Here is a 25,127-nt window from a genome sequence, read left to right on the forward strand (position 1 = left end):
TGACTTCTACATCTATTTTGTGGATTAATAATTAGCAGCCTATAGCAATAATCTCACCTTTTCTAAATCTATTGACTTTCTTGGAACAACTAATTAAAAATAACACTTAATTAAAGATGCTTAAACCAAGTACATAAACGTGTGACACACCATCATCCAACTATTTCACTACCAAAACAGGGGAATAATGCAGTGAGATACGAGAAACTGCAGAAACAGATATAAACATTCTTACAAAATGTGTCCCACTTTCTCTTCTTTCTTTGTATGCTTAAACTTCCTAATCAAAACTGGGAAGATGATTGATCAATATATGCCTAAAATTCTTGGGTTTACTTAGCCCCTTGCATCATCTCTGTTTCCCATCCTAATGGGATACAACACAACAGAACGTATATCTCGCTGCTGCAATCTTTTACAATCCCGTGCTGCACGAGTGAAATAATCTATGATTCATCAGACTCACAATGACTAAATAGGCTAAAGTATATAGTCAAATAATAAGTACTAGACTATTCGTACAACATAAGGGTGTATTAAATGGAGTGAACATGCTCGAGGCTAGGTTTAACGTGATCGGAACGACCATAACATTATGAATGGATGATAAAAAACTTACTATTGAGGGATCTGAAGAAGAATAAAGGAAATGCTATATAAACAAGCAGCAATGGCAGCTCCAGCAATACAATTTTGAAATAGCTTCTGGCTGTCTTTTGTTGGAATAAAAGCAATTTTAAGTGTATTTGTCAACTCAAAAAGTCGATATGATATCTGCAGCAGTAAATTAGTAATCCATGAAATATCTGTTCAATAACTTTACAAACCTTATTTAGAGCAACAGAATGGGTCACTCACCAAAATATAAATAGAAGTTGTCAACAAGAAGTTCAACAAAGGATAATCCGGGATGAAAGAGAGTAGCCATTTAGGCTGTCCATTGGGCATATTGGACCTGCAGATATGCCAATAGATACTTTATAAGGCATCATAGTTCAGATCAAGTTGGCTTCAACTGAATTTTGTTATTGTTCAAAATCTAATATGTTCTAGAAAGTTACATCTTGCAGATGCCCAGCATATTTATGTGATTTAGACTAGAAGCAACCTTAGAAACTCAGCTGACAAAACTAATAGAACTAAATTTCAAGAAAGTCTCCAAAATAGTACTCCCTCCGTCCACGAAATGTTGTCCAACTTTGACTAGGCACGGGTTTTAAGAAATGTGAAGAAAAGTGAGTGGAAAAAGTTAGTGGAATGTAGGTCCCACATTTATATATTGTTTTTATAATAGAATGTGAGTGTAATGAGTTAGTTGAAAGTGGGGTTCATTTACCAAAAATGGTAAAAAAACAAAGTGGACAACATTTTGCAGACGGACCGAAATGGCAAAATTGGACAACATTTCACCAACGGAGGGAGTATCAGTTTATTTGTAAAGAAAAGTTGAGAAGAAATCATATTATAATTGCCTACAAAAAGGCCAAATTCCAGAAACTTAGCAGTCAAAAGTGATTGACATGATACAAATGCTAGGTGTTGTACAACAACTGTTGAAATATAAAACACAAGTATGAAGTGCACAATAATTGAACAACATACCTCAACCATATATGAAACTGGGAGATGTAGGTTTCCAATGTAATTTTTCCAAGCCACCTGGTACATTAGAACAATTTATAGTATCGATTAACTGGTAATATTTATTCAAATTGGGTACCATTAAGCTACGGGGAATTAGGAAACAAGAGCACTTACGCAAAAAGGGTCAAAGAAAAATTCCGAAGATGCTGACTGAAATTTCTTAAGCAAATATAGACACTGGAACAAAATCAAGGTAAGCAAATGAGAAAAGCAGGAAAAAAATATCCACGGTTGGCACTAGCTAGATGCTAGGTGCCTACAAACTTGCGATATATTCTTGTAAAAGATGAAATTGTGCAAAAAAGAAATGAATAGGGGGTGTTTTCAGTACATACGTTATAGGAATCCACGACGTGTAAGGATGGAGCTTGTTGTACGAAATCCTATCCAGCTTGTATATGTATTCATACCACGAGTAGCCAACCTATGCCAAAAAATAAAGAATAAAGCAGATAAAGAATTAAAGATTTCTAACAAAGAAACCTAAAGACAAAATCATTATCAGGAATCATGTAAAAAAACAAGAACACAAAAGGATCATGTAACTTACAATTAAAGAAACTGTTACAATGGATATTTTTATTAATCGTCTACGCTTGGTCTCAGACTCCTCTAGTTTTTCCATCCACTTCTCGACCTGAAACAAGAAAAGTACACAATTTTAAGCTCATGAAAGGAAAGAATGATGGAAAAATCAAAACTTTTGGAGGATTACATTTGGGTGAAAATAGGCAAATATCATTCCAATGATCCATATATATCGATCAAGCCCAGATCTAAAATGCCACTCATGCAGTCGTGGGAGATCTGGTTTCGCTGGATCACTATATCCTGTAATTTAGAAAAAACAAGATAAATATTGTTCTAATATTAGTTTCACTCCTGGTGGAGAATATTCTTGAATTACTGATTCAGTCAAGTAGCTTAAAGGAGATTCAAAAGCTATGATATCCACTAACCTAATAGAAAAGTAAGGGGGCTCCACAAAATGTCAAAAACTCCTGGGATCTCCCACACCAAGATAACCACAACAAAGCACATAAAAAACTTCAGAGCCATCACTGATCTTATCTCGTTATAGTTGTAGCCGATACCAAGGGCTCCATATACCATAAGAGTAAACAGGGTATGCATAGGGCAGATATAATATAGCATGTAGTCATTGTTGAGAACAATACAACAAAATACCACGAAAAAGTTCAGTCTCCACATCATCTGCATAGAGAATATAATCTAACTTAAGCTGAGAAAAGCAAAGAACAAGTTGTAAATTTGTAATAGACTAATAGGTCAAAGGAAGATAATTTGACTCAGGGTATATTTAACCTGAGCGAATCGAGCAACGCTAAAATCTTTTCTGATGTAATAGTAAGAGAAGTTTCCAAACCCAGTCATCCAAACATATGCAGCAATAAAAACACGAATTGCGTTGTAGATTTCTGTTGCAGCAAAGTAATGGTACATCAGAAAGAGGACCTGTCAGAAACAAGGAGAAAAAGGATAGAATTAGGATTTTTGTGGGGAGAAGTGTTTGCAGCTACAGACATTATGAATATCAATTACAGAAAGGATAGTGCAAAATGAAATACTAGTACTGTTATTTTCCATTTGCCAAAACAATCATGAAAACATATTTGAGAATGAAGACTAATTAATGCCCTCACACCCTCTGGCATCATATCAATCTGAAAGCTGGCCAGAAATAGTGAGACCATAAACTATGCGAAATAGTTCAGAAAAGTTAAAGATAGGGTTGAGGATCTCCTTGCCTGCATATATCCTTTCCACTCTTCTGTTTGATGGCGGTTAAGATAAAGGATGAATTTCCCAGATATTGGAGACTTGTCATTATGTTTCTTCAATGTAGTCATTGCTGAGGCTATGACAAGAAGCAAATACAGGAAAACAAACAGGTCGCGGTTGTAACTCTGTCCAGCAAGGAAAACAAAATAAGAAATGTAATTAGTTCTACATTACTTTAAATGTATTAATAAAATACAGTGTAGTTTAAGAACGACCTACAAGCTTACTGTAAACGAGAAAAAAATAGTCATTCCTGTTGAAATTTAAAAAGACTACTTGATTCACTATTTTCCACTAGTACGAGGCCATTTATATTATTATCTATCAAACAATTAGATGAAGTCTAATGATGGCATGCCTTACATAGAACAAGCAGCAGGAAGGATAACCTAGAGTCTATAACTTTCTTTTTAACTAGTCCTCTAGCACGATTTAGCTAGATATACAAAGTAATCAAATAATCGACTTCGGTATCCATCTCCTACACCAACATTTTTCTCTTAATATGTCTCAATTTCACTCATTAATAAGAGCTAAAAAACAGCCATGGTATGGTATAAGTAAGATTATTTAAAACACTGTCCGGTATGAGTAAACCTTCTTAAAATACCAATGGTTCAGACTTTTGCTAGTTAAGGAATGTGAAACTATATTCTTAGAATCCACTCTGCACTACTTAATTATAAAAACAAAAATCTAATTAATGAAGTAAACAGCTTAAAAAAGGCACCTTGGTTGAATCTGCAAAGAAGTTTGTGCGGTCACACAAGTAGACATAGAACAAAATGCCCCCAAATTCAGCCCTGCACAAGATTGAAATATCATTGAAAAAATGAAGATAGAAGTGAAACCAAATTGATCAAAAAACTTACATTGCCCTCAAAATTTGTCGATTTTCCAGCAAGAATAAGTCATCCATCAACAGAAACCTAGAAAGTGAAGTCCAATAAATATTACTCCAAGATATATCATAAATCTGAAAGAGAAAGCAAGCTAGAAAAGTAATATCACAATATTTACAGTGACTCACCGAATTAGGTTTGTCTTAATAGATGGTGTGGACAACTTTGTGGATGATGATTTTGTTATACCACCTTCTATCAAGACAGCTCGATCATCTTCCTTGACTATTTGACTTTCTAACGTGGCCAAATTATAATCTGAATGGCTGCTACCAGGAAAAAATCGTATGAGCGGATATTAGTAATGTTCATAGTATATTTGATCATTTTTTATAGGCTTAATCGGTTCGGCTAACAAACATGTATGCCCATAAGGAGCTGATATGGAAACAGGAAAGGTGCTCACAGTTTGGGAAAGGGAAACGACTTCTTATATTCCAACAATTCTGAATACATCCATGCTGCAATGACTGGAATAACTCCAAGCAAAAATGACACCTGGGCCACCATAAGAATAGGTTTCATCACATCCAATGGGAGAATAGAATCAATAGATTCTAAATTGCAGAAACCATATCAGGCAGCAGCAAGCAAGTATACAGTAATCAAGGTATACAAAAAACTTAGCCCACATATGCAATTGATGCAAAATTTTATGCAACTTAACAGCACATTCATACATAGATCAAGTAAAATGTAATCGATTTAATCCTAAATAACCATTCTCACTAATCAAATCATCAACTTTCACTTTCAAGGATAACGTAAAGATTGTGTGAATCAGTTCGACTAAGCTAAAACCTCTGACTAAGAGGATGATCACCAAAGTTTGCGCTCCACTAATCAAACAACCTTCTCAAAACATAAAAATGAAACAAGCTTCAGATGCCAAATCCGCACCTGTCCAGGCGTCAGAGGTCCAGAATCCACTGCCATTCGCTTTGCCCGGCGTGAATTAAACCTATTCGCGAAATCGATCGATCAAATCTACACAATTTCCATCAATCGATAGAATGTGCAACGATGAAGCGCGTAGAGACACAGGCAGCAGCACTGTGTATACAAAAACAATCAATAAAGAGAATGAGAAGAAAAGAGAAGAGCAGAAGACATATGGAATCGGAGATCTGAGGCAACAAGGAGTAGAAGGAAGCAGTGAGTGACGCGCAACGTCGTCGTTTGCTTCAACGATTGATTTTCTAAATTTCGTCGGTTTAGATGTCACTCTTATTTTCAAGCCAACTGTCACTGTCGGTTTGCCGTATTTACCGTATTTATTTCTATTTTCCCATAACATCACTAATTATAATGTTTTCCAATAAGAGAATAAAATTGTTTTATTGTCGGATTTGTTCCCCTTTTATGCGTTAACGTTAATAACAGTAGTTTCGTAGTAAACTAGTACTTCGAGGCATTTCAAAAAAAATGTGGAATTTATTAATAAAAATAATAAGAAAGTAGAAAAGTGAAAAAAGTAAAGAGAATAAGAGCATTCACAATGAGAGCCCTTCCAACTACCTTGCGGGACGACGGTCGGGAAGGCTCCCATTGCAACCGCCAAGCCGTCCCGAGGAGAGAGAAAGCGCCGAGAGCACGGGCATGCCAGAGCAGGGACGGCAGTGGGACTGTGCCATTGCGTGCTGACCGCCGAGCCGTCCTGATTTTTTATTTCTTTCATTTCTATTCTATATATACAACTCATTGCACTTCATTTTTTTAATATTCTTAATTTTTTAATATTTAATAAATACTAACAATTAAAATGAATTATATTAAAGGGGTTTTGGGATGGCTGTGATGATGTGATAAGAGAAATAATTAGGAAAGCTATGGGAGGACTCTCTCTATTGTGAATATTTTAAAATAAGAGAGAGGGAAAAGTAAGATTGACAAATGTGGAACTCTTTACTAAAAAGGGAATAACTCTAATACTATGGAATACCTAAAATAGAAAAATGATTCTACTATTATGGAATAAATAGAGTAAGATTTTGTGTTTTAATTGCATAATTAATTTTTATCTTTCTTTTAAGTTTTAATAGTAGTATTTATTATACTAGAACACTTGGGAATCTGGACATTCCTTAATACAGTACTAATAGATATCTTAATGATGGAGAGTTATAGCTTAATCATTATTATAAGTTATTAAATGTCAACTTGCATAACATAAATATGATTAGTGTGATGCGGATGTATAATAGTTAAAGTTTGTCACTTTTTAGGGAGTTTCTTTATAAGTAAATAATACTACTAGTATGATTTGCTTTCAATGCATTTATACCTATGTGTAATTTTTAGTAGTATATGTTTTTTTCATTGATGAGGGAAATAGATTTATCATTTTAAATATGATGGAATTGAAGGGTTTTGTTAATTCAGTATGCATAGGGAAATATATAAGGATGGAGGGGGTTTGATAATTAAATATCCATAGAAAAAATATAAGATTTACAATGTACTGAACACTTGTCTATAAGAGCATCTCCAAGGGAAGAGGTAAATAGAGAGATAAAGAGAAATAACTATCATATTTACCTCTTTTATACTCCATCTGTAGTAGAGGTGTTTCATTTTCAGCACCCGTTTTAGAATAATGATAATAAATAATTAAAATAGAGAAAATGTAAAATAAGAGAAAGATTAATATAGAGAAGACTCTTAACTATATTATTCTCTTTTTTACTTTACTTTCTCTGTACTTTAACTATGTATTATAATTTTTCCAAAATGAGTGCTCAAAATGAAACGTCTCTACTACAAAGGGACGAAGGGAGTATTATAAAATTTCAGTCTCCAAGGGAAATGGTATATGAGAAGGTATTATACTTTCTTTCATTTTGAGAATGTATCTTTACCTCTTCTTGAAAAAAAGGTAAAAAGTTTGTTATTTTCATTTGTCTTTTTCATTTACCTTCTTCTCTTGGAGTCCATTACTTTTTGAGAATGTATAGTTACCTTGTTGAGAAGATAAATGAGAAATATACATTCTCAATTTATTTATTTTTTTTCTTGGAGGTGCTCTAAATAATGCATGAATGTCAGAATGTCAAATTTGGGAAAAAAATTTCAAACATATATGTTGCGTTAGGTATTAATTTTGCGTGGAGTTAATTGTAAACATGATGAGAAACCAGTCACGAACTAGCTTCCTAAAATCCCAAAATTTATTATTGAACTTACAACAGTTATTTTATGATTCATACGTCCATCGTTACATATCTCGTCTCATTTCCCAACTAATTAACTAATAAAATTAAATTAAACAAAAAAAGCTACGTACAGTTGTAGAAATGCTATATTTTTCGTTTATAACATATAATTGTGTTAACAAAATTCACTGGATTTATCTTGTGCAATCAACCAATCACTATCAATTAAGCGTAAATTAATTTTTTGAGTAATAATTGGAAGTTGGTTAGTTTGGTTGGAGATTGTTTGCTATCAGAAAACAGCACTTTGTGAGGATCACGCTTTTGTTAATTTCTTCTAGAAAAATAATAAGAGTTCTCATATCTCTGCAACGATTGTGAATTTGTGATATTATAAAATTAGTGAATGATATATCTCAAATGTGTTTTCACTTTTATATTAAGGAATACTGCGCATATTAAATAGGAGTATCTAATTTGTTTTTTAGTTCTATTAAGGAATTCCTAAAATTCAATATATATATATATATATATATATATATATATTGTATTTTAGTACTATTTGGAAATCAGGTTTGAAATCACATGCTACTTCATCCATATATAAAAAATAATCTTAGTAATCAATGACACAAGTTTTAATATAAAATTGATAAAATAAGAGAAAACTAAAGAGACACAACGTTAATAACGTATTATTAGTGAAAAATATGATTCATCTAAAAGCTTATCATAAGTAAAAATATGAAAATGAAAATGTATAAATAAAAATGTTCATATTTTGTTGAAAAGGGCAAAAATGGAAAAAAAAATATATGTTTTTATGTGATGGAAGGAGTATTTAATACTCCATAATTCAGTTGGCCATGGGCCATGGTTGCCCGTCAGTGCCCTGTTGGTGCTTTTTGGACAACTGCTCATGAGCTCATCGACGACGTTGTTCATGGGTAATATGTCGAACAATTTTATTGAATGTTAAAAAATTTGTTGATAAAGTTTAGTGCCAACTAATTTTCAAAATTTATCAATTGATAATCTCCATTTTAACCAGGGAAATAAGTATGTATATTCTGACTATCCACATTATATGCTCGTTTTAATTAATAAGCTAAATCTCTAGCGTATCTCCTAAACTCGTTTGCTTTCATTTTGTGATTCCTGTATACGAATTCATTGACGTTATCAACTAACGCACATTGCGTTAGCAATGACGAAATGCGGCATAAGAGGTCTCAAATTAATTGCATGGGACAAGTGAATTATCAATTTAATTTACAATTTTTGAATTAGAAGGTACATATATAAAAAAACAAAAAAAAAATCATTTATTGGATTGACTTGCATGGTTGAGGAATGCAGTTTGACGAGACTATATATGGAATTTATGACATACGAAATAAAATGGTTGACTATGAATTATAGATCGAACTGGGTATTAAAATTTGCAACAAGACTTGCCAATGAGCTTTGCTCCGGTTCTTTAGGGAATTACTAATTTTAGGAAACGGAGTTTTGTTAGTTAAAATTACTTTTTCGCATTTAATGCATTAGGAGGAGACCGATCATAATTCATAAGAGAGAAAAAGAAATGAAAAGAACTCCATGGTGCAGATAAGTCGTATAGAAAAAGTCATTTGAGTGCTTAATTAATTTAGTTTTGGAAGAACCGATATGGACTCTTTGACCGCTGCCTTATACATAATAGATAAGTTGGTGGAAATAATCAAATAATGGATGAGCTATTTGACCCTCTCCCTTCTATGTACTTAAATACTTTTCCCATATTAAAAAATACTACTAGGTATGTATATAAGTAAATTAGTTAAATTGTGTGTGTGAGTCGGCAAGCGGTGAAGAGGTAAATAATGTCAACCAAAGGCCTCAAGTTCAAGTCTTCCGTGGCGCGGCCTTTAGTACTAAAAAAACATGTTTTATCAGCGGAAACTTGTCCATCGTTGGCGCTAGGTATCAACAAACTCTTTTGCTGTGCATTTATCAACGGATTTTGGCATCATGTGTATGCGATTAATATTTTGATATTCAATATATATATATAGGGTGCTGTTAGGTTGAGATTATTTAGCTAAATTGAGAAATGAGATGCAATCTCAGCCACTAATTCACAAGATTAACGACATGTCAACAGCTATCACATTATGTCAACACGGGGGTATAAGTGTTATTTCGTGATTTAATGTGTCGGATTGTTGACATGACTTGTATGTCTAGTTGACATGACTTATAATTGTTGTTGACATGGTTTCTATGTACAGTTGACATGGTTTCTATGTACAGTTGACATGGTTGTACGTGTATTTGACATGGCTTGTAACACAGTTGACATGGCTTGTACGTGTAGTTGACACGATATGTACCGTAGTTGACATGACATGTATGTGCCGTTGACACGATATGCACATCAAATGTCAATAGCCTTGCACATCAAATGTCAAATTAATAAAGAAAATATGTCTCTTAGTTGAGACAGGGGAGTTTTTTTAAGGATGAATGTGGGCATTTTTTAAATATACTTATTAGAATGATGTGAAGTTTACAAAATTTTACTGTATTATTTTTCCATTAATAACATTATAATAATCAAGATCAGATTTTTCCATTCCCATAAACTACATTTTCATCATACTGCAATTACAATCTTACAGAAAATAATCTGCATTCCTCTAAACTAAGAAGAAAAAAGAAGTAGAAAATCAGACATCTCATTGAGTTACCAGCAATCCGCCATTAAAAGTCTGGCCTCAAGGATGTATTAATCAGGCTATTAAAAAAAAGGATTCAATGCAACTACATTTCGCCAGATCCTTAAAACATGGGAAATGAAATTAAAAACTATTCCACCATAGCAAAAATAAAAATCGAAGATCAATTTGGGGATTGTTCAAACCTTAGTTTTGTGCAGCAGCGGCGCGAAGCCGTAGGAGGACGACGATTCTTTGCAGGACAAGTTGTCGGAGCTGACCTCGGCGACAATGTTGATGAAATCATCGAGGCTGAGGCCGCGGAAGCGCTCCTCGTCGTCGTCGAGGAGGCGGAGGATTTGGGAGAAGAAAGCGGGCTCGCAGAGGAGAACAAGGCCGCCGGCGGTTTGGAAGCCGAATTCCTCCTCCGCCTGGTCGAGGAGGGCGACGATCCAGACGGTGGTATCGTGGCGGAGGGCGGCGGAGGAGACGGCGAGCGGCGAGGCCGCGGCGGAGAAGACGGTGGGAGAGGTGGTGAAGGGCGGTGGATTTAGCGACGCCAAATTGGAAGAACCCTCCTAATTAGAATACAAAATTACCACTATGCCCTTTTATAATTAATTAATCTAAAAATATTTTTTATGTGGCAAAATCTGGACCACTCATTTTTATAAAATGAGTGGCTGAGATTGCATCTCATTTCTCAATTAGCCTAAAAAATCTCAATTGATCATGGACCTATATATATATATATATAGGGTTTTGATCCATGCAAAACCATTCTTAATACAAAAATGCAGAACCAAGCATACAAAAGTCATTTTTAGGTCATTGTAAGCTTATTTTTACATCATTATAGTAAGGATGACATGAAATAATCTTAACATGACCTCAAACCCAAAGTTTATAATATGACCTAAAACTGCTTTACAATGACCCTCCGTGTTTTTGTTTAATTATTGACCATTGGATTGTCAAATCTCATGGTCAGGTTTTGGTCTGGATTTTGTATTGAGATCAAGTTTTGTATTGATCATTTTCCTATATATATATATATATATATAGGGTAGTGATCAATGTATAACTAATCTTAAGTGTATAACTAGAGAACAAATCTCAGCCACACATCTTAATGGAACAAAAATTATTTATTTTAATTATAGAAAATATGCTGAGGGTAATTTTGGAAATTACTTTATGAATTAAAACATGCGATCAAATTACGCGAAATCTTCCAAATCTGCGATCCTTTCTTCTTCCAAATCGTAATTCTGAGCTGGGGGTGGCGCCGGAGAGGATACTGGCGGCGGTGGGGGAGCTGGCAAAGGCGATCGGGGCGGAGGGGCTGTTGGCGGATTCAATCGTCGCGCCAATGCTGAAAAAACCCCAAATCAAAACCTACCTCTACGTCGGACTCACCGGAATCAGCGTCGGCGGGTAAGGAGACGCAACGATGAGCTGCCGTAGAAGAGAAGCGGAGTTTCGGAACAAGAGCGGGGCGCGGTGGCTGTAGGCTCTAAGATTCGTCTTCGATATAGTTAGTTTCCGTCTACGTTTAATGTTACTGATGTATCTTGTGATTTTACTTCACTCTTGTTTACAAAACATCACTCTTGTTCTGATTTTACTTCACTCTTGTTCACAAAACACATCACTCTTGTTCTGATTTCACTTCACTCTTGTTCACAAAACACATCACTCTTGTTCTGATTTCACTTCACTCTTGTTCTGATTTTACTTCACTCTTGTTCACAAAACACACCACTCTTGTTCTGATTTTACTTCACTCTTGTTTACAAAACATCACTCTTGTTCTGATTTTACTTCACTCTTGTTCACAAAACACATCACTCTTGTTCTGATTTTACTTCACTCTTGTTCACAAAACACATCACTCTTATTATGATTTTACTTCACTCTTGTTCACAAAACACATCACTCTTATTGTGATTTTACTTCACTCTTGTTTACAAAACATCACTCTTGTTCTGATTTTACTTCACTCTTGTTCACAAAACACATCACTCTTGTTCTGATTTCACTTCACTCTTGTTCTGATTTTACTTCACTCTTGTTCACAAAACACATCACTCTTGTTCTGATTTTACTTCACTCTTGTTTACAAAACACATCACTCTTAGCATGATTTTACTTCACTCTTCACTCTTAGCATGATTATTTTTGGGACAATTCAACATTGATATTATAATTAGATCAGAGCAAGAAGAAACAGAAAGGGGCTACATCTGAAATGCATAGCTAAAATCTCACAAAATTCAAATACTACACTACATCCCATCATAAAAATTGCAACGATAGCTTATCACATAATGTTAATTCCCTAATTAAAAGAAATCAAAACTAAGAAAAACAGAAGATAAATTGGGAAATGCATGCTAAATTATATCATAGATCTGTGTGTTCCCGCTCGGGGTCAGATGCCACGATCATGTGCGACAAGATGTCGTAGAGTGGCCCGCCCTTGGCCATCGCCTCCTTCTTCTCCTTGATCACCGCGATGAGCTCCTTCCGGAGCGCCGCCGCCGCCTTGTTGACGGTGGCGGTGTTGTTGGCCGCTGGAAGAGTGATGATTGGAGACACCGATGCAGATTCCTTCATCGGGGAAAGAGAGTCACTTGAATCGCGAAAATATTGATAATTTCCAATCGAATTCCTCTTCAATCGGACGAATCGGCGGTAGGAGAGCTGAGAACTATTTTGCAAAAGAAGGAAGAGGAGGAGAAGAGAAGAATGCGGTTTCTTTTTCAAATGCCAATGATGTAATCTAATTTTGGATGTGCAATGACCATTATACCCCTGCCTTATTATTGTGGAGTAAATTTGTGATTGAGGGAACTAATATCTCATTAAATTCAAAAATTAATACTAGCCCTTGATTTTTTTGATCTTGTAGCTATTATTTGTTCTCTAGTTATATGGTTAAGAGGTGTTTGCCATAGATCATGACCCTATATATATATATATATATATATATATATATATATATATATATATATATATATATATTACACTTATTTTGATATTTTAATTAAAAAAAGGAAATACGGTTCAAAGTCTTGAACTAATGCATTTCCTCGTAGAAAAAGAACAAGATGAGTCTTGAAAACACGTATGCCACAAAAATCTAGCTACTACTTTGAATTAGTTGACCAGACATTTCTTAATCACCATGTGGAATGTCCTCAGATCTCTAATTAATTCATGGGAGAAATCCTGCCAAACCCTCACCTTTGCGTGTGAATCATTCACATATACATGTCACAAGATGATCAGAATGGCCTATTTTGTTATACTTAATTTGAAAAAGTAATTAGGTATACTACTAATCATACATCTATGAATACTACCATTGCGAATCATACATGAACATACAATAGAATTATAGAGCAGCATCGATGGAAAACATAAATACATGCACATCAAAATGTACTAGTACATTATATATATGTGGCTATAGATACAACACCATCGTCTGGGAGAGAATTGGAGAGATGAGAGTGAGAAAATGAAGAAGAGAAATAATGTTACATTAGCTAGGCAATGTCTGTATTCAGACAAGCGATCAGTCAGTAAAATATCAGCATATAAATAAATAAATAAACTTTCAAGATCTCTGTGTCTCTCTCATGGCTCCATTTTAGGTAAAGCTGAAGGAATTATATCCTGCAGAAGTCCATAGTCAACAAACTGGTGGACCTGCTGTTGCTGGCTGCTAAATTTCTGCTGATGAAACATGCTGCTAGTGCCGCCGCCGCCGCCGTAGAGGTGAGGCATCTGAAGCAATAGTTCTTGAGCGAATCCCTGGCCTTCTGATGGGATCAGCAGCGGAGCTAGCATTGAGGGGGCGAAAATCGCGTCAGCATTTCTGCGGAGGGTTGCAGGCACATGGTGGTTGTGCTGCCCTTCGTAGGTCGTGATGACGATCGAAGGGTCCTCGTACGACCTCTCAACGTGCTTCTTCACGGGACATTTTTGTGTTGTGCATCGGTAGTAACTTCTGCAAATGGATTTTTATCGTTAAATAATACTCCTTCCATCCATAACTATTAACTAATAGTCCTATTTTTTCATTCTCTATAAAATGAATCTCATTTTCGACTAAGACTAGTAAGGATAGAGTAAGAAACTAAACAAATAAAATAAGACTGTTTTATGAGTCAATGCGAAAAGGTACAAAGTTGGAAACTTAAAGGTTAAGAGAGTGAAAACATATTGGTGTTTAATTACAAGTTGCTCACTAGGTTAGCTTTTACTTCGGTTTGATTCCAAAAATCGTAATTTCATGGAAATAGAACAATATTTTTAATAGTGATAAGAATGTTTCAAGATTCGAGTGGGAACATCCAATCATGATTCTTGACAATTTGCAAAATTTGATTAAACAAATTCAAACAACCATTTGAGATCAAAACTAGAGAAATTTTTGAAGAAGAGATGTATGTACAAGAGTGTTCATACTAGGGTTGCGTTCAAACTATAAAATAATATCAAGAAATTAATTTAGGGGTTTTCACATGAAATACACAAGTGAACTAGATGCATAAAGAGTAGATTTCTCAAGATCGTGTTCATATATATGAACCAAACAATTCTATTTTAACAAAGAAATGAATGAGAAATCAAACCTTGGATATGGGCTGTTTTTTACTGCTTTCTGTCCATATTTTCTCCATCTATACCCATCTTCTAGATGATCCACTTCGCTCTTGGTCATGAAAGCAAATCGCGGCTGCCTTTGCTTCTTCTCCCCTTTCTTCTTCGCCTTCGACCTTAATTAAACATTTCAAAACAAGTTATAATTATTAATTTATGATTTTTTCAGGTTTGATCTAAATATACTTACTCTTTCTTTGAGCCATCATCGTCTGCATCTTCAAGGGTTTCCTTCACTTCTTTGTTACCCTTATTTGAATCTTCCTCGGCCGCAGCTGCTTCAGCCGAGGAAGATGAAATCGAGGAGTTTGGCGTGGCTGGCGTGGTCTCGCCGGCTCCTCTGGCCGCCGGTGCCTGCTGATCCTCTACGGGAACGGAGGCGAAGGCGGCGGAGAATGGGGTGTGATCGTTGGATCCAACAAAGCAGCTGGCGTAAGTAGGATCGAACATTTGCATATTGTTGTGGGAATGATCGGCCGAGAAGGTGCTCGAGAGATCGTTGGCGTAGCCGGAGAATGTGAAGGCGGTGGTGGTCCGCCGTAGATCATCTTGAAACGGCTGCCGGTAGTAGAAATCTGTGAAATCTTCCGACATGATGAGGAGAGAGATTGAAGGAGTGGAGGGAGCTGAGAGTAGACTGGTGGAGAAAGGAGAAGAATATGAGCTTTAGGTTTGACAAGGGCTTGGATTTCTATTATGTATAGTGAAAAGGTCATCGCCACATTTCTAGACGCATAACCTAAGTTCACATAAAATCGACGTCTACTATTGTCTTTAAATTAGTAGTACTATACTTTTATGTTACCAATATATGCTACACGTAATGTCTATTTAAATAAAGTACAAGCCGGAGAAAAAACAGAGCACATGTTCTTTTTTCTCCACAACTTAAGCTACTCTATTTTTCTACAATAATAATTTATTTTAAACTTTAATTTGGTGGTAGATTTTTGGATATATGTCGGATACATACTATACTACTACATGAATTTAGACGAATTAATATATAGTCACAAATCTTTAATTGTCGATTCAGCTTTCTATATTACGGACTAGTTAATTTTATACTACTAAATTGGGGCATTTTTGTAATACTATCCGATCACAAGACTCATGAAAATTTTAGAAGAATATTTTTTTGGAAAAAAACTCTTTTATATAATTATATGGACTATAAAAAAAATGACGCATGAAGCCAGCTTTGTTCAAGTAATTGCGGACATGATTCCTGTTTTTTATGCATAATATAGTGCTCGTGTTATTCTCTTCTTCTAAATTGACTATGACTTTGGAACAATCGAAAATAGTTAATTCCACATTTTATTCTTGTTTATAAATTTGGATAGTCGAACGGGTCTTTTAATTTTTTTTATTCGTTATCAGGGGAGGTTGAAATTATTTCAAATGGGAGAAAAAATAAGAAAATGAAAATATTAAGAAATTTGGCTACAACACAATAGCAATATGAATCACGGTTATGTAGTCCGGTCAAAGTTGTATGTAAGAGCATCCACATCCGCGCTCTTTGACAAGAGTATGGATGTGAGCCCGGACCCATTTTTATTAACTTTTTTACTTTCTACTCTTCTCCAAGAGCACAACACACACATCCATGCTCTTTCGCAAGTACATGCTCAAGGGTCCAACCATTCCATTATTTAATTTAAATACTTCAATTACTAAAAATAAATTAAAATATAAAAATTACATAATTAAATCCTAAAAATAAAAATTACAAACTTAAAATCCTAAAAATTAAAAATTACATAATTAAAATCCTAAAAATAAAAATGCATAATTAAAATCCTAAAAAATAAAAAATACATAATTAAAGGCTAAAAAATACCCCCGTGGAAGACTATTCATCCATATCCCCAATGTTCTTCGGAGACCTCGTATCATTGTCAAATGTGAATCGAGTTGCTCGGGGGTCATATTTGACCTATCGGCCAAATTGAGTTGGGCCAAAAGGGTCCACAACGAGTTGGTGGGGGGTTGAGGTGGCACAAAGGGAGCGGGAGCGGGGGCGGATGGAGTTGCGGCGCGACGGCGGTTGGTCGTCGCCTTCTTCCTTCCTTGCGGCCAGCGTTGGGAACTGCTCGGGCCGGCGTCGGGGCTACTAGCTCCGGCGAGATGGCTAGCCACCTCATCCTCGTCGGCGTCGGATAGGGATACCGACCTCGACCATTTGCTGGAGGAGTTGGAGGAGGATGATACGCCTCCCCTATACTTCGGATGCACACGCACCTCCTGCCAAGCGCTGAGGTACTTGAACGGTTTGTAATTTAGGCATTGGTAGGTCGCCAAGGCGACACTGATGATGTCGAGCTCGCTCCTGCCGCTCCCCGCCGACCACTCTTCCTAGAGGTAATACCCCTGGAACTTTTGAATTTCTTCGTTGGCTCTGAATATGGCATTGCGCACCATACTCTCATTGCGCTCGATGGTTCCAGCTGGGCGGTTTTCATTGTACCGGCGAGAGACGCGCCACCAAAACTTATCCCCGCTTTGGTTCGTGCCAACCTCCGAATCTTCAGAGATAATCAAATATGCTTTGAATAATTGATCCATCTCCACCGGAGTGTACGGGGTGTGAACACCACAAGGAGTAGGAGTAGGAAGATGAGGAGTTTGAGAGCCGTCGCTTCTTCTCGATCTGGGTTCGGGGGCATCTTGGTTGTCCATCGGGTAAGGCTGGTAGCCGCCGGGAACTTGAGAACCTTGGGTTTGAGGAGGGGCCGAAAATTGCGTTTCCGGACTAGGGAATGGTTGTGAGCCGAACCATTCGTGGTTCCAACCGTGGGAGTCGGAGGGGTGATCGTCGGAGTCGGACATTTTTTTGAGTAAGAGTGAAAGATTGAGAATTGATAAGAGAAGATGTGAGAATTTAGATGAGAATTGTGTAGTGTGGTGTGAAATTTTTTGTGTGGAAGTTGGAGTATTTATAGATGAAAATGTGGATTTTTGGGAAAAAAAATTGAAAAATAAATTAAAAGTGGGGAGAAAATGGATATAATTTATTGGGAAGTGGGAAAATATTTTTTTTATTTAATTTGGATTTTTTAATTAAATCCGATTTTTTTTTTTTAAAAGAAAAAACGAAAATGCCAACGGCTTTGCCGTTGGCCAATCCGAGACCGCCACGTCAGCTGCTCAACGGCACGGACGTGCTTGATGCATCGAGCAGCGTCGTATCAGTGGCAAGAGCACACGCCGTCCTTCCGGGAGAACACCGCTGCGGATGCTCTAATGCTGTAAAGGTGTGTGAGTCGGGTGGGCAAGCTGTTGGCGGGTTGATGTCGACACGTGTCCCCACAGGCGCACCGGCATTTGACCTTAGCCGACACATGACAGGCACGTGGACGATCCTCTTTTTCTAATTTGCCAGCAATTTCAATATCGATTTTTTCTGTTTTCATTATTTATATACAAGTACTGGCATTTATTGAAATTAGTTTTAGTTCAATGCAACTGTATGAAAAAGAAAGGGCAAAAAAAATAATTATTGCATTTTAAATCAAAGTGAATAGTGGATACCTTTTTGAGATGGACTTTTGCATTTTGCTTTGAATGGATAAACCTGTCTTATATAGGACCAACTTTGAATGAAGAACTTTTGCTTTCTAATCTTACATTAGATTCACACACACACAAATAAAATATGTACTGTATGTCTTTTTTGCAAAAGTTCAAATTAATAGTAGTAGCTGCATATATTTTACTTTTACTCTCATAATTTTCCTTTTTGAACAGGTATGCATATCATGAAGTTTTTTAAGTGATGTATATTTAATCTTTGTTGGGTTTGTTCTCTTATTATTTACACCAGGACTTTGAATTTATTGCAGACTCGAGCCTCTCTTTTTATATAATTTTTTTAGTATTATAAGGTTCATCTTTGTTTAATTAGTTTTTATAATGTGCAATTGTTACTAATGTATATAAATAGGTAGTGTTTGGTTTCCTTGATAAAATAGTGGAGTACCAATACATAATTTAGGATGAAGTTATGAAATTATTTTAGTTGAAAGGGTTGACTATGACTAATTAAAACATAGTTGAGTTGTATGATTTAATTTCATGAACCAAACACACTACATATTTAATCTTGAGATACAATCTTACCAATCGAACAACTTCATAATATACAGTGTGGTATTTGAAACTAGTGATCATAATATAGATATAAGTAGCATTCAAATTAATCATCATCCTTTAGGTCACGAAATCGTTCGACCAACCAAAGGAAATCTGATTTCAAATATTAAATGAAGTTCACATTATATAATGTTACATCTCATTTAAAATTGAGTGCTGAGGCTACTCGTATATATAGTTGTGGAAGCATAAATGTTTGACTATGTTACGGTGTTACCCATAAAGACAAATAATGTGGCTAAGGTTAGGCAACCTCTTTAATGTATAATAACAAAAAGGTGGTGACTCAGATCATTTGTTCACGTAGTAGTCTTCATCTGGACTTTACTGTGACAAAATATTTGAATGCTTTTTTCACACTGAAAAATAAAATAAAAGTACCGAATCATGGCCTATAAGAAACTAGTATTGTTTTATTTTAATTCGTTAACACATGTCGAGTTTTCAAAAGTACATACTACTAATCATGTATAGATAACTTGATTAATTGTGAAATAGGAAAGAAACATGTTAATAAAATGGTAATTCTACAAGCTCAAAAATGAATAGTTAGGCACGAGGTGAATAAAATATATTGTCTCAAATCTATAATATATAGCGTCTCAAATCTTCCGTTAACATTTGATTAATTTATGTAATATCAATTCGATCACAACGCCACAATAAACATGAGATCACTGCACAAAGTGAGAAACATACTATTTGTGCTTCCTTAAGCTTAATTTTCCACTTGATAGACACATTTGCACTTTATAACTACACTCAGCAATTAGGCCTAATATTACCAATAAAAGATGTTTGCTTGGAGGAATTGTACAGCAATTGGCAACTACCAAATTTAGCTAACTTGTCACAATTATACATAAATAAATTTGCTGTGCCATTTATTGGCTAAATTATTGCACTACTTTTTCTTCATAACACTCTTTTCGGCACCTCACTCTTTTCGGCACCTAAAAAAGCTAGTTGCCGCCGGTAAGGAAACAACGATTCTTCTTATACTTGGATGGGGGACCGACCATATATTAGGTTCAATTTAATTTCTCTTCCGAAGAAAGATAGAGAAAATAAATTACACACTTGGATGCATATTTATAACAATCGCCCCCTTAAAAATACATTTTTTTTGTATGGGTGTATGTAACAATTGACTTGTACCATCGTTTTCTTGCACTAGAAATCAAGATAGTCGACTCCTATTAAAAGCCAATATATGTAACTTTACACAATCAGCGTGAGACAAGTTTTCTTACACTAAAGTCTGTAACAAATTGATTATTGAAAATTTTACTAAACAATTGATTGAAAAAAAAAGATACTAGTTTCTTTGTTTACTATTTGCAGTCGTTGCTCGTGAATACTTAGATTGCTTCACTTAATAGAATGAGATGTCTTTTGTGTATGTGTAAGGAATATGTAATTTACAATAATTGGATCATAATGTATTATTTATTTTTATTGGAATAGAAGAATTATTGGATCAAATCATTGCAAACAAGCCGATGATCTGGGAAGCATGAGTGGGAAGATTTTTTTGGGTGTAAAATGATACTAATGAAATAGCATGAAATTATTGACCTATACATTGTGTCAATAATACGTGACATAATATAATATTTGTTGTTATTGTTAAGGGAAAAGATCGTCAATGCGTAAGAGGGGGCAGGTTATTCGTTAGGTATGTAAAAAATAAAATTAATTATTATAATGGAATCTTTAGATATTGACATTTCCCAACCTTATAAAACCTCAAACTACACAACCTCATCATTTTTTTTGGTTGTTGTTTTTTATTTCAATTTTTGTTAACAATATATAACCTTCCTCTATACATGCACACCACATATATACATATACATATATCAATATATAAGGGGCGACTAAAATAAAATTGACCTTTAAAATATAAATAATAAAGATGAAGCATAAAATTGAAATAACGACATAAAGTAGATGATATAATATGATAAAGGAAATTACTATTGAATGGGGAAAAAAGAAGGAGCTAGTGACCTTTCCAAATTTCATTATAATGTTGGACTTCCTGCTTGAAATCAATTTACTTACTAAGACTAATGTATATGTTGAACAATTTTATGTTGAAAAGTAAAATGCGGAAAATAAAATTGAAGAACTCTTGAAGACTACATTTTTATTGATTTTGAATTGTTTTTGTGATACATATTACATCCATATTTATAGGACTATAGAAGTAAATGTACCTAGAAACTAATGAACTTGGGACTCTACATATTAATGAAATATTCCCTAGAGTCCCTAAAGGTACACTTTCCCACAATCTTGAAACTCTCATATTATATTTCCAACACTCCCCCTCAAGTTGAGTATCGAACTTTTCGATACTTAACTTGCACGATCTCCACTTTGATAAATAGTTTATACTCATATTCAGGAGTTCTTCAATTTTCATTGACAGTTTATGCTCGTATCATAGAGCTTCTTCAATTCATCATTGATAGTTTATACTCGTATCAAAGAGTTTTTTTTCATTGAAAGTTTAGGCTCGTTTCAAGGAGCTTCTTCGTTTTTTTCATTGAAAGTTTAGGCTCTTTTCAAGGAGTTTCTTCAATTTTCTGTTGACAGTTTTAACTCGTGTCATAGAGTTCTTCAATTTTTTGATTGGCAGTTTTAACTCGTGTCAAGGAGCCATCTTAGATAGTTTTTGCTCGTATCCAGGAGCCAAATCATTTTTTTTTCCTGACTGACAGTTTTTACTCGTGTCGAGGAGCTTTCTTTTCTGACTGACAGTTTTTACTCTTGTCGAGGAGCTAATCTAGACAGTTTTTGCTCGTATCTAGGAGCCTTCTTAGACAGTTTTAGCTCGTATCTAGGAGCCAAATCATTTTTTTTCTGACTGACAGTTTTGACTCGTGTCGAGGAGCTTTATTTCTGACTGACAGTTTTTACTCATGTCGAGGAGCTTTCTTTCTGACTGACAGTTTTTACTCTTGTCGAGGAGTTAATTCTAGACAGTTTTTGCTCGTATCTAGGAGCCACTCATTTTTGGACTGAATTTAAATTGCAGCCCAAAGCTTAATTTTGGAAGGCCATTCTTGGCCCATTCCAGCTCAACTATGAGCCCATTCTTTTCTTTTCTTTAGCCACTCAACTTCTTCAGCCCAATAACACTTAGCCCAAAATTGCCCACGTTTCTTCTTCAAGTGAAAACTCTATATTGAGAAGACAATCAACCAGTGCCTCCATTTCTCTTCTCGCCGACAACCTGTTCGGCGGCGCCAACTCCGACGAGTAATAGCCATACACTTCTGGTTGGATCCACACTTCACGGAGAGACATCTCGACGAGCTTCTGCTCTCGCATCAGGGCTGGCTATCTTTTCTCCATTTCGGGCACGATTTCCTTTGTAACCCTTCGCCATTCACTCGCCTTCTCCGGCGGTCTTCTTTGTCTTCTAGGGCAACATAAATTTGGAGACGGGTTGTTCGGTCGGATACTTATTCTCCCCCTCGGCCAGACCAACCGAGGATTCTTCCGCTGATTTATTCTCTTGACGCGGCAGGGCGGCGACGCTCAATCGGTGACCAGCCTATCGGACAATTTGTGGACAACTGTTCTTGGCGGCGACTTCTATAGCCTCCTCAGCCTTCTTGGCGTTCTCAACGTCTCTGAGAGTGATGTTTCACCCACAGGTTCCTTCAACAAGGCGGGCATTTCTCCGGCCAGCTCGTTGTCATTCCTCCTCGGTGACTGCTTCCTTGGCTGCATCTTTCATTTCGCCGGCCTTAGACTCCTTTTGCTTTCTCTCCGGCATCTACTCGATCATTTCCTCGCCCTTCTCGGCAGCTCATACTCTACAGTGACGGGCTGCTCTCACTTCTCTCTTTTCATCAAACTTCTAGGCGCCCTTACGCCTACGCCTTCATCATCCGCTCCAAGGGTGTTTCTATTACAAGTTGTCCGGTTGGTCAGGTTCTCGCCCTCAGCCGGATAACTTGTCTTTTTCCATGGCCATCTTCACCCGACCATTGCAGTTCCGAAATCAGTGATAACCTTCTCAGTGGTGGATGCTTCGTCAATTCTGGTGGCTGTCTCCTTTGTTTTCTCGGCCTTCCTCCCGAAGGCCTCTCTTCTTCTCTGGTAGCTTCTGCGACGGTGGTGGCACCGACTTCGGAATCAGAGAAATGAGCTCGACATGGCGGTGGTTCTTCTACTGGATTCACTTAAACCTTCATCAGATCTGCCCTCTCTCCTTTCACCACCACCTTACTCGCTATGCAATCGGTTATCACATTATCAACTCCTTCAAATTCTTTGACACACCTGCGGACTTACATGGCGCAGCCCTCACAGTGTATGATCACCTTCAAAACGATTTCCTGAGGCGGCGGCGCCTCAGTCTCTTTCTTCCCATCCTCCGCCGCCTTAGGAGCTTCCTCCTTTCTCCTCCGCATCAGCCTTTGGAGCATCCGTCTCCTTTCTCCGCAAACGCTGCTGTTGCCAGCAGTTTTCAGCCGCCAACCTTGCTCCTCCTACCCCGACGGTGTTCTGCCACTCCTCTCCTCCGGCCGTTTTACTTTCGGAGAGGAAACATCCAACATAATGTACTCTCCCCCTCTTGGTTGGACGATTCCTATCGTGTTTGAGGGATATCTGACTGATGGTGTGGCTTTGGAATAGGGTAGAATGTTGCTGATGGTGTTAGTTGGGATAAATATTTTTTTTTTCTATTGTGGCTGAAAATTGATTTCTTTCGTGGGGAAGGCTTGAATTTTGGTAATTTTTTTTTTTTGAGATTTTGGGGTATAGGATGAACACATTCACCCAATTTTTTTTTTTTTTTTGGTTTTGAACAAACTAACGAAGGATCGTTAGCTGCTTTGATACCATGTTGAAAAGTAAAATGCGGAAAATAAAATTGAAGAACTCTTGAAGACTACATTTTTATTGATTTTGAATTGTTTTTGTGATACATATTACATCCCTATTTATAGGACTATAGAAGTAAATGTACCTAGAAACTAATGAACTTGGGACTCTACATATTAATGAAATATTCCCTAGAGTCCCTAAAGGTACACTTTCCCACAATCTTGAAACTCTCATATTATATTTCCAACATTTTATATAGTCAGCTTATGACCAGTTCAAAACCCAACTTGAAAGCCGATAACGATATAATCTTGGAGTTTTGTTCTAATTCCTCCTTGATTTGCATATATGTTATTCTAGACATATTTACAAATTAATTGATTTCATTTTCAAGTATTACATTTTTTTTAATATTACACTTAAGTAGTTAAAAACAACATTACCATTTATAAAGATGGCCAACTTATATCTCTTACTTACTCTAAAACTCTAAGTACACTCATGTAGTCATGTTGCATATGAGATCTTATAATACTATATTTCATCATATTTTAACTTTTGTATCTATTGACTATATGACGTTACACAGTGCATTAGAGAGAGCAAAAAAGAATAATAAAACTCGAATACAATTACAAAAGTAAAAGTGTATAATCTGTTCGTGGGCTTTCTTTTCATTCACCAATAAAGACATAGCAAGTCAATATTCCTAATCATTAATATCCATCTACTCCACTTGGAGTCTTTTGAATTGGTCAAAATTAACTATTTAAATTATAAACACATCAATTTGATTATAAGAAATAGTAATATTATATATAAAGCCGTGGAGTATTTAAACATACAATACTTTCTATATTCATACTAAGACCAAATATTTAGCTAACTAAAATATGGAATAACTAGATTTAATTTGTTGTTATATAGCATTTGAATTTGATTAATCCTAAACCCTAGAGATAATTATCAATTAATACAACAATCAGCTATAGTAAACCTTTGATTCTAGCAATTGGTGTAATTTGACATATAATGATGTACGTACATTTTTATTTACAAAATGTTTTATATTCAATTTTTATAATAAATATATTCAATATTATAATGCTGCAGATTTCCGAAGAATGTAATTATACATGTCAGTTTGATATAGAAATACGACTTAGGAAATATACGACGGAATTAATTTAGATTTTGATATATATTATATATTCATAGGAGAGTACTATAATTTATTAAGTGTA

At 35.7% G+C, this 25,127-nt stretch overlaps 2 protein-coding genes across 2 annotated transcripts; both read right to left on the reverse strand.

Moving 5' to 3' along the window:
* Positions 1 to 90: 90 nt before the first annotated feature.
* Positions 91 to 5,581, reverse strand: LOC121744980 (protein REDUCED WALL ACETYLATION 1-like). Its single transcript, XM_042138705.1, has 16 exons — positions 5,250 to 5,581; positions 4,756 to 4,847; positions 4,478 to 4,615; positions 4,320 to 4,376; positions 4,178 to 4,250; positions 3,414 to 3,572; positions 2,971 to 3,120; positions 2,604 to 2,859; positions 2,360 to 2,475; positions 2,195 to 2,281; positions 1,980 to 2,068; positions 1,759 to 1,821; positions 1,603 to 1,659; positions 859 to 955; positions 620 to 774; positions 91 to 428 (listed from the first exon to the last, which is right to left on the reverse strand). Exons 1-16 carry the CDS (start codon positions 5,283 to 5,285, stop codon positions 416 to 418), a joined length of 1,638 nt encoding a protein of 545 aa, XP_041994639.1. The 5' UTR covers positions 5,286 to 5,581; the 3' UTR covers positions 91 to 415.
* Positions 5,582 to 13,634: 8,053 nt separating this feature from the next.
* On the reverse strand, positions 13,635 to 15,613 carry LOC121743522 (WRKY transcription factor 71-like). Its single transcript, XM_042136836.1, has 3 exons — positions 15,065 to 15,613; positions 14,847 to 14,990; positions 13,635 to 14,218 (listed from the first exon to the last, which is right to left on the reverse strand). Exons 1-3 carry the CDS (start codon positions 15,466 to 15,468, stop codon positions 13,846 to 13,848), a joined length of 921 nt encoding a protein of 306 aa, XP_041992770.1. The 5' UTR covers positions 15,469 to 15,613; the 3' UTR covers positions 13,635 to 13,845.
* Positions 15,614 to 25,127: the final 9,514 nt, after the last annotated feature.

The sequence above is a fragment of the Salvia splendens genome, chromosome 8 (genome assembly GCF_004379255.2).
Source record: "Salvia splendens isolate huo1 chromosome 8, SspV2, whole genome shotgun sequence".
In the NCBI taxonomy this organism is placed as follows: domain Eukaryota; kingdom Viridiplantae; phylum Streptophyta; class Magnoliopsida; order Lamiales; family Lamiaceae; genus Salvia; species Salvia splendens.

Bases quoted from the DNA above. Each gene is read 5' to 3' on its own strand.
- LOC121744980 (XM_042138705.1), bottom strand. From the start codon at position 5,285: ATGGCAGTGGATTCTGGACCTCTGACGCCTGGACAG. The intron at 4,377-4,477 runs GTGAGTCACTGT...TTCACTTTCTAG, and splicing joins ATTAAGACAAACCTAATTCG to GTTTCTGTTGATGGATGACT. The intron at 1,822-1,979 runs GTATGTACTGAA...ATTTTGTTCCAG, and splicing joins ACGTCGTGGATTCCTATAAC to TGTCTATATTTGCTTAAGAA.
- LOC121743522 (XM_042136836.1), bottom strand. From the start codon at position 15,468: ATGTCGGAAGATTTCACAGATTTCTACTACCGGCAGCCGTTTCAAGAT. The intron at 14,991-15,064 runs GTAAGTATATTT...TGTTTAATTAAG, and splicing joins GATGATGGCTCAAAGAAAGA to GTCGAAGGCGAAGAAGAAAG. The intron at 14,219-14,846 runs GTTTGATTTCTC...ATCCATTTGCAG, and splicing joins AAAAACAGCCCATATCCAAG to AAGTTACTACCGATGCACAA.